Source organism: Suricata suricatta, chromosome 12 (genome assembly GCF_006229205.1).
Source record: "Suricata suricatta isolate VVHF042 chromosome 12, meerkat_22Aug2017_6uvM2_HiC, whole genome shotgun sequence".
NCBI lineage: Eukaryota > Metazoa > Chordata > Mammalia > Carnivora > Herpestidae > Suricata > Suricata suricatta.
In genome coordinates this window covers 613,688-623,331 of record NC_043711.1, presented here as the reverse complement: position 1 = coordinate 623,331, position 9,644 = coordinate 613,688, and the positions used below count along the sequence as shown (strand labels likewise).

The following is a 9,644-nucleotide window of genomic DNA, read 5'->3' as shown; positions in this document are numbered from 1 at the left end:
CCCACGCCGGCAGCTCCGGGCGCCGCCGGGCTGCGGCTCCATCCCCGGCCCGCGCTGGAGGGATGGGGTCCGCGGGGGCGCCGCCAATCCTCGCCGCGCCTCCGGGCACTGCTGGGGGGGGGCCTCCCCGAATCGGGGTCCTCGGGATTCCTAAGGGCAGCACGCGTCCCCTTCAAGAAAGTCCCAGGAGAAGAAGGTGATATCAGGAATCAAAAATCCGAGCGGCGCTCCGAAGTCGCGTTGGCTCGTCCGGGCGCCTTCCGGGGGTGGGGACTGTACTCGCAGCTCCTTTCAAGGACGGTGGGCGCGGGGGAGGGTCCGGAGAGGGGGGGGGCGCCGCTCGGGCTTCCTCGCTCGGTGCCTTCCGCCGCTCGGGCCGCGCTTCCCCGCGCGTCCCCTCCCTTAGCAACAGCCAACACCGTCGCCGCCGCCGCCGCTTGGAAGATCTGGGGGTGAAAGTAACAAGAAAAAAAAGTTATAATGTATCAACGTTCCAAGGGGCGGGGCTGCCGCCCCCTCCCATTCACTACTTACTCCGCCGGCCCTGCGCCGGCCAATCGTCGCGCGCCGAACGCCCAGTCGGCCGCACGGGCGAGCCAATAGGAAATGCCGCGGCGCTGCCCCACGTGGCCGCGCGGGCCCGCCCCTCGCTCCGCCCCCGGACCGGCGGCCAAGGGGAGCGCGGTGGGGGCGGGGCTGGCGCCGTTCCGGCCCGCCCCCGCGCCCCACCCTCCCGCGCCGGGGGCCATTCATACGGCCCGCAACAAAGGGCAGGCGGCCGAAGGGAGACGGGGGAGGAGGGCGGCCCGCAGAGTCCGGGCCCGGAGCGGTGCGGCGTGGCGTGGGGGCGGGCACTGTCCCAGCGCCGGGAGAGGCAGGAAACCGGGGGACCCCCCCGCACCACGTCTGTCCGGGAAGCCGCCTCGAGCGGAAGCGGGAGGCGATCCCCACGCTTCGTAGCCTGGTGGCTCTCGGGAGGTTCGGACGGCGGGCGTCCCCCACCCGTGGGGCGTGAGGTCCCGGCGAGGAGTAGGGCTGCGGGCGGGGCCTGCACCCCGGTGACGTGGGCCAGTGCCGGGAGGGCTCCTCCCTCGCCGGTACCACCTCACGTCCCACCCCTGTCCCGCGGGCCGGGCCCGCTTCCCGAGTCGCGCCCGCCCGGGCCGTGACGTGACGCGGCGTCCCCGGCTGCGCCCGTGCGCGCCGCTTGGGGCTGCGGTGAGTCAGCAGCGCCGGCGCGCCCCCTGCCGGCCCCACCCGGGAGCGCTGCCTGGAGTCCTGGGGAGGGGGCGTTGAAGCTGCCCCCGGGCCGGAAAGAGGTCGACGGCACTGCTGGCGGGCGGCCACCTTCGCTAAGGGTCTGAAGCCTCTAAGGCAGGAGACTGGGGCCGCACAACTGAAGAAACTAAGGCCGAACAGCAACTTGCTCAAGGTCACTCGCGGGGTAGGAAGAGTGCTCGGGAGGCGGGGCGGGGGCTGAGGTCCTGCCTGGGCGGTGCTGCTTGCGCCGAGCCCCTCCCATCCCACGACCCGAGGAGCCTGCCACGACTAGAGACACCTCGAAACCTGCCTGCCCACAAAACAAAGAAAAGTGGGGCACCTTTAAGGGCCTGGAGTGTTCGTCCCGTGAGGCCCCACCCCACACTCACCAGGCGCCGCCAGTCCGAGGTCCCAACCGTCCAGAGCGTGCCCAAGTCCAAAACCAGTGCGCGGTGGCGGGGCAGGTCTGGGGCCGAGCGGGCGGCCCCCAAGCCTTTATCCGCACCGCCTTCCCTCGGGGTGGAGTTTGGGCGGGCAGGGGGCGGAGGGCCGGGCGGCCGGTGACGCAGACGGGCCCCCGCCCCTGCCTGCAGGCCAGGGCCCTGGGGCGCCTTGGGGCCTGGGCTACCCAACCCTTAAGGCTCGCTGCGTATATCGGGGGGGCTCTCCATGAATGCTGCTGAATCCGGGGTCAGAGTCGGCCGAGCCGACTAATCGTGTCCCCAGGACGAGGTTTCGGGGTGCACGAACTGGCTCCCGCCCCGCCCCCTTTCCTGCCGCCCCAGACGCGGTGCTTCCGCCTGGGGGCGCCCGAGTAGGGGAGCGTCAGCGGAGGGGGGCCTGAGTCAGTGGCCATGATCCAGGAAAACAGGCTGGAGTCACCTGCCTGTTGTGGGGGTGCCCCAGCCAGCTGCCCAACTGCCTGGCCTCCTGTATCCCTTAACGGCGACCTCAGACGGCATTTATGGAGCGATTAACCTGTGCCAGGCCAGCCGAGTGCAGCCGGTCACCACCCGCCGCGCCAGGGCCTTTCTGGGCCTGTGTCCGCGGCTTGGCGGTAGAGCCATGGAATCCAGCAGGGTCTCTGGAGTCCCGGGGGGTGTTGGGAACGGCCAGGACCACCCTATCCATTGCACAGGCCAGTTAACTAACATCACACAGTAGCAGGCGATAATGCGCCATGTCCTGTTTCTCCCAGCATGCTGCTCTGGGTTGGGAACCCCTTGAGGATGTCCCTGATTTGTGTGCGGCCTTCTCAGTCTGTCTGTTCTGCCCAGAGGAGGGGCCCTCAGGACCTGCTGCCCTACCCCCTGTCCACTTGTCTGCTTCCTCACTTTATCTGGCCTGACCACCTCCACCCCACCCTAGTCGTGGGCACCCCTCCCAGGGCTGTGCTCCTTTCCAGGTCCCCATCCTGCTCCCGCCCTAAGTTCCTGTAGCCTCTGCCTCGACGCCCCCCCTCCTGCCACACCCACACAGGACACTCCCCGCCTCTTAGGGTCTGGGCTGGGCTGTAGGGAGAGGCTGAGCCAGCCCTTGGAAGCCGGTGGCTGAGGGGCTGGGGTTGAGGTATGTGCTCCAGCAGGTGGGACTCCGCCCGGAGGCTTTGCTGGAGACGGGAGATGAGGTTGTGGGGCCACCAATGAGGGTGTAGGGGAGCCTGAGGGCCAGGGGGCACCCCGCCAGGCAGGGAAGGGCCAGGTGGCTACGGGCTTGAAGCTGCGGCATCTTGATGTTGGAGGGGCTCCAGGCAAAGAAGGTAGTGGGTCAGGTGGGCGCGGCTGTGATCCTGGGGGGCTGAGACCTAGTCCATCAGGTTGCTGGAGGAGTGGGTGGTCCTCCTGGAACTGGGGCCCTGAAGGTTATGCACTGTGGGGGTGGGGTGTGCTCTCAGGAAGAGGCCACGGCCCCAGCCCGGCCCACGGCTCTCACCCCATATACCCACCAAGTACGACCACTTCTACTTCCTTTCCTGCTCAGAGCGCCCTCGCGCTCCAGACACAGGATTCCTGGGGGGGAGCACACACCAAGTCCGAAGGGACCCCCTTCCTGGAAGGCAAACAGACCCTTCTGGGAGCTTGACATCGATGACACGGTTGTGACCCCTAGCTCCACTTCGTTCCATCCCAGGACAAGGCCCTGGACAACACACGCCGTCCCCGCAGGCCCACAACAGGCCGGAATACCCCGAAGGCGCCGAGGCCCACTCCTCCAGAGGCCTGCACCGGGCAGAAGGGCCGTACCCACAGCCGGAGCTGCCCCCGCCCCGCCGGCTGAGGCACAGGCAGGGGGAACCCCAGTGTGCTAGTCCGGGGCCTCGTCATGCTGGTGGTGTCCAGGCACCACCTCGTGGAGCCCCCGCTGTGGCCTTGGCCGCTCATATAGCTCCCAGGGCTTGGCCAGGCACTCGAGAGCCTCGACTCCAGAACGGGGGACAGGGAGAAGTGGGCCTGTACCCGCAATCCCAGGACTGTCACCGTGTTCTCTGGGCTGGGGGCTCCTGAAGTGGGGGCCAGCTGCTTGCGCCTACCAGCCCGAAGAGGGGGACCCAGATGGGAGCCGCACTTAGCTGCGAGGTCGTCTGGAGGCCTCACAAGTATGGGTCTATGGAGCCTCCAATACAGGCCCAGGAGAGTCACTCGCACGGGACCGTGACACACGAGCACACAGCCCGTCGGTGCTGACAACATGCCCGGGGGTGGCCTCCCTGTCACCTCCGGGCTGCCAGTGACACATGAGGAGGCCTGGACTCACGCCCCTGGAATCCTCTGCCACCCTGCGCAGGCCCTGGGCTGAGGAAGGAGAACAGGAGACCCCCCCCCCCCACGCCCCAACGCCTCCCTCGGTGCCCAGAGCCAGCGTTTGGGCCGCCCCCACAGCGGCAAAAGGGAAGAAACGGAGCAACTGCCCCGACCTGGGCGCCCCGCCCCATGCGAGGCCAGCCCAGGGGCCTGGATGCCACAGGGGTGCCAACACCTCCAGGGAGGAGGCGCGCGGCCAGCCCAGGCCACCCACAGGCCGGGCGAGCCGAGGGCCGGGCCTCTGTGGGAGCAGGCAGGGCACGCCTCTTCCCAGCGTGGCCGGGCAGGCTCCGGAGCCCACAGGGCAGCCGGCACAGCCTGAAACCTGGCAGGGCCCCAGGGGGCTGTCCAGCAGCGCAGGCCCAGCCCAGGGATGGCGGCCGCGCCCCCGCCTGCTGTCTCCCCAGGCCCCGCCGGCAACGTTTGCCCACACCCACCCTTTTGGGATGCGGGCAGACACCCTGCCCGCCACCCACCCTGGTTTCACCGAGTCAGCGTCCCGCTCCTCAGTTTACTCCAGACCCTCACGGATTCCTCGGGCCACAGCTTCCACGCCCTGGAGGCTGAGGCGGGCACGGAACGCCTCGTCCCACGGAGGCTTTGGGAAAGGCCAGGCAAGGTCCCCAGGCGGCCGGCCCAGGCAGGAGACAAAACCAGCATACACGAGTGGCGTCCCTGGCTTTTAATGGGGGGCTCAGGCTGGGGGCAGGCCATGCCACGGAGAGGGCTAGAAGCCGAATGAAGTCCCTGCGGCAGGGTCTGCGGGGTCAGAGGGGACGTGGTGGCACATCGGGCTGGGGGAGGGGCACGAGTGGTTGGAAGGCGAGAAGCAGAGCAAGGTCTCGGCGAGCCCCCCCTTGCTAGGAGCTGTGAGAGCGCGCTCGGCAGGAGCAAGCGATGTGCTGCCCCCTGGTGGCCTCTTGCCAAGCAGCCTCCTTCCACCCAAGAATCCCCCAGGGGGCCTGCGGCCCTGCTCTCCCCATCCTCCCACCCCCGTCCGACTGGACCCACGGGAGCTGGTTTAGCCTGCCTGGGACATCCCCGGTGCAGTCCTGGGCCTCAGTTTCCCTGCTGGCAAGGACCACGCACCGCCTACTCTAGAGCTTTCACCAGGGCCTCGTTGGCTTCGATGCGGATTTGGATCTCTGCCCTGGAGGCTTCGTCGGCTGCCCCTGACAGCTCCGCCTGCGCCTTCTCCAAGTTCATCCTGGCTGCCTGTAGGAAGTGGGTAGCAGGTGAGAGTCAGGCAGGGGCCCCTCCTGGTGCCCTGGCCCAGGTCTGGCTTCCTTGATATATCAGCTTTCCCTGGAACACTCACCCCCACGTCCAGCATGTCCAGGGTCACGGCTTCTTCGGCCAACAACTGCACCGAGGAATCAGCGTTCACTGTGACAGAGCCACTACTCACTACCGGAAAAGGAGAATGTTAAATACTCTGTATCAGGGTACAGGGGACACCCTCAGCCCTGGAGCTGGGCACATGCCCATGAGGCCCAAGCTCGCCTACTGGCAGCTACCCGCAGGGAACAGGTCCCCCTTCCTGCACCCACCAGCCCATCAGCTGAGCTGGAGTCAGGGGTGAACGGGGGCGCTGGGTCTGCATCCTGGCTGTACCCCGGAGTTGTGCTGCTGGACGCCCTCCTCGGGATCCAGTGTCACCCCCCTCTCCGCCAGCCCCCTCCGGGGACGAATGGACTTCCCTCTCTGAAGCCTGGCCCCCACCCTGCCCCTGGTCCACCATGAGCTCCTGGAAGCACAGGCTTGGCTGGCACGCTCTGCTTTTACCAACACCGCCAACCGAGCCGGACTTGGCCCCGCCCCCGCCGCACTCACCGAAGTATTTGGAGGTGGTGCCATCCTCCGCGTGGACAACCACCAGCCCTGGCCGCAGGACCTGCAGGGTGGGTACGTGGGCCGCCAGGATGCCAAAGGCTCCTGTCTGCGTGGGAACGTCTACTTGCCGGACGTTGGCGCCATTGAAAAACACCTGGAAAGAACACAGGAGAAACCGCTGCAGGCCAGTCCTCGGCGGCCCGGAACGCGGCCCCCCTGCAGTGAAACGGCCCAGGGCAAGACTGAGCACTGACAGGGAACACGGAAGCGGCCACGATGCCGCCCGTACTTGGTTTGGTCCTTCAGCAGCGTCTGAGCGCCTGCATCTCGCAGAAAATAAAATGCAGCCACCGGTGCCCGTCCCCACAGAAACGCGACAAGAGCGTGAGTTGTGCATCAACCCAGAATACAAGACAACAAGTGTGTGAGGCTCTGGGCCCTGCGGGACGGGGCGGACGGCGAAGTACAGCCCGCGGCCTTTCGATTCCAGGAGGAAGACTCGGGAACTCGTTAAGCTTTACGGGGCCCGAATTTCACACCACTTCGAAGGACGTAGGACGCGGGTCAAGAAAGAACGTGGTGCGACAACATTGGGGTGGGGGCAGGGTCTCGGAGGGGGGGTCGAGGGTCCGGGATTCTGGAAGGGGAGTTAGGGATCTCCGAGACCCGGAGGCTGGGAAGCCCGGAGTCCCGACCACACTGGGGGGCTGACGCGGATCCAGGGTGCGGAACGAAGACATGGACCCGGAATAGGAGGCAATGACCTGGGAATGGGTGGGCTCGGAATTTGGACCACATGGGGGAGGGCCACAAGGAGCGGAATAAATGAGGGTCCACAACCGGAAGGTTGAGGGTCTCCGACTGGGGACCACAGCGGGTCCCGACTGGAGATGGCAACCAAGGAAGGGTACCGAGCCCAACTGGCGTCCGAACCTGCGTGGGTGAGGCGAAGGTGAAGGACATCTGGCCGGGGCCCGCAGCCGGGGCCGGCGCAGCGGCAGCCTCGGCATAGGCGCGGGCCTGGCGGACGAGGCAGCGCAGGCCAGGACGGCGCAGGACTGCGACGGGCAGCATGGCGACGGCTGTGAGCTGACTGGGCCGAACGCGGGCAGCCAGGAGGACGAGGAGGACGAGGCGCAGAGACGTCTGGGAAGAGGAGTCCGGGCGAAGGCGCACGCGCGAACTACGACTCCCAGCAAACCTCAGGCGACTTTCACAACGACGCACCGCGCTCCGCGCCTGGCATGCTGGGGGTAGTAGTTGCTTTCCTGTCCTAATAGCCAGCCGGTGGTGAGGGGTGGAGGGCAGAGGGCTGGGGGTGCGGGTTGGAGGGTGGGGGCGGGGTGGGGGGCGCGGGACAGGGGGTGGGGGGGACAATGGGGAGTACCGGAAGCCTTCACGGAAGGGGAGTCACTTGCATTTGAGATTTGGGGGCTGCTCCTTGGATGCCAGGCGCTAGAAAGCCATCAAGGGAAGTACCAAGATTTCAGCTCTGGTTTGGGGTGGTGGGGACTTTAACACTCAACGTAACGAATACGCAAATCATACAGCATGTTAGAAGTTAACAGCTAAAAAAGAAAAATGGGTGCCTGGCTGGTCCAGTCTGAAGAGCATGCAATGCTTGATCTCGGGGTTGTGAGTTCGTACCCCATGTTGGGTGCAGTTATTACTTAAAAATAAGCTCCTAAAAAAAAAAAACAGAGTTGGCGGGAGGGGGGACGGGATGGAGCTGACTGCGACTGTCAGAGATGCAAACATCGAGGGACCCGCCTCCCAGGCAGAGGGTCTAGCACAGGTGAGCACAATCCACAAGGACGCCAGCAGAGGGCGCTCTACTACAGGAGATGCGCTTGCCCCTAGCCCCGCCCGGCTCCCGCCCCCGGGCGCCGGTGACGCACGGACGCGTGCGCGGGCGGCCCGGGGCTTCGCTAACGTCATCGCGGCTCGCGCAGCCTCGCTCACGGCGTTGACGTCACCACATCGCCCCCGCGCGCTCGCAGGTGGCACCCCAGGCCAGGCCCCCAGGCTCACATCTTGGTCTGAGGGAAAACACGGAGTGTGGGTTGGACGGGGCTGGAGCCTACACCTGGACGGGCCTTGGCTGCGGAGCGGAGGGGTGCAGGCTGCAGAGGGGGTGGTGCCGCACCTGGGCAGGTGCCTTGCGACAAGGTGTTGCCCCGGTGGGTCCCCAACCCCAGGGCCTGCCTGCGCCCTACCTCCCTGCCTTCCAGCATCTTGGCGGCCTGCGGCCTACAAAGCATGGAGGTCCCAGGCCTAGTGCCCAGGCCCTCGCCCCCTCCGGGCCAGCGCTGTGAGGGTACATCCTGGCCCTGGGTGTGTGTGAGCAGAGGGAAGCCCTACTCGCATTTCTAGGGGTGCGTCCTGTGCTCAGCCCCAACCTTTCCCAGCGCTCTGGACCCCACATGGAGGCAAACCTAATTGCCTAATCATTCGGCTCCTGGAACCCATCCGTTGGATCATTTTTGTCCAGTTTCTACTCCAGGGTGGCCAACGAGTAAGGGCACTGCCTGTCATTCCAATCCCAAACCCAGAGTTATCCTGGAAATCTGTCCACTCAGTTGGGGCACTATGGCAAGGATCACTGGTTTTGGATGGCCCCAGCCTCCCCGCTGTCCTCACTGCGAGAGCCTTCACACCCAGCCGGAGGTACCTGCCACTCTCCTGCTGGGACCCGCAAGATGGCTGTCCTTGTTCTTCCCAACACCACATGGTAAACTACAGACATGGTTTCTTACCTCAGGTCCTTTGCACATTCAGCTCCCACTCACTTAAGCCAGCTTTGCTATTTATCCACTTAACTAGCACGTTCTTGTCTCTGGGGTGCCGCCCCCCGGCCCCATGCTGTGCCTGGGGACCCAGCTCTTGACTTGGAACTCACCCCTGTAGTGGGGGAAGGGGTGAAGAGCAACACAATACACTGGAGCAAATAACAGACAATATGAGGGCCATGGAAAGAAGCAGGGGACTGGAATGTGGGGTGCAAGTTGCTGTATCACCAAAGGTGGCCTGGAGAAGACACAATGGAACTTGGCCATTTAGGAGACAGTTGAAGGAGGCCAGGGAGTGAATCTTGAAGCTAAGTGGGGAAAGAGCTGGACAGGCTCAGCACCTGCAAGTGCAAAGGCCCTGAGGTTGAACTGGCAGTGTCCGTTTTCACTGGAGAAAGGGGTGGCATTGTGGGGTATTGAGCGTAAGGCCAGGCAGGCTGACCTAGGACCCAGACCAGGCCAGTGCAGGCTGGCGTCCTGCATCTAGAAGGATGAGGCAGGATTCTCTGGGAAGGGGGAGCAGCTTTGGGATTCACCAGGTATAGAGTTTCTGCCAGAGTGGTTCTAAGGTCACCCGGGGCTGGGCAGGCCCTGGTGGCACTCAGAACAGATTATATTGTACTACGTTGGCCCATTGCTCGTCCCCACCTGGCAGAGCGCCCGGCGAACCAGACAATGTCTGCAGCACACCGGGGGAAGAAGAGGGGGACACGTGTTCAACGCCGCCGAGACAGCATCCTGGGGTCCCCTACGCTCGCGGTCGCCCTTTCCTCCGCACCCCGGCGAGGGTCAGGGGTAGTGCCGCAGGGCAGGGGGTGGAGACTCGGCCGCCGCGGGAGCGGACGGCTCGGAGTGGGGAGGGGGCGTCCGGGAGCACAGGCTCCGCCCTCCACTCCCGCCGGAAGGGAAGGGGAGGCGGTGGCCGGCGCGCGGGGAGCCAGACGCGGCAGCGAGCGCGGCG

General features: G+C 65.8%; 1 protein-coding gene and 1 long non-coding RNA gene across 2 annotated transcripts; both read right to left on the bottom strand.

Annotated features, from left to right (window-relative positions):
- Positions 1-248: 248 nt before the first annotated feature.
- On the bottom strand, positions 249-1,799 carry LOC115275517. Its single transcript, XR_003901597.1, has 2 exons — positions 1,650-1,799; positions 249-446 (listed from the first exon to the last, which is right to left on the bottom strand). It is a non-coding gene; the product is annotated as an uncharacterized LOC115275517 (long non-coding RNA).
- Positions 1,800-4,728: 2,929 nt separating this feature from the next.
- ATP5F1D (ATP synthase F1 subunit delta) lies at positions 4,729-7,019 on the bottom strand. Its single transcript, XM_029916953.1, has 4 exons — positions 6,828-7,019; positions 5,895-6,048; positions 5,380-5,468; positions 4,729-5,276 (listed from the first exon to the last, which is right to left on the bottom strand). Exons 1-4 carry the CDS (start codon positions 6,966-6,968, stop codon positions 5,154-5,156), a joined length of 507 nt encoding a protein of 168 aa, XP_029772813.1. The 5' UTR covers positions 6,969-7,019; the 3' UTR covers positions 4,729-5,153.
- Positions 7,020-9,644: the final 2,625 nt, after the last annotated feature.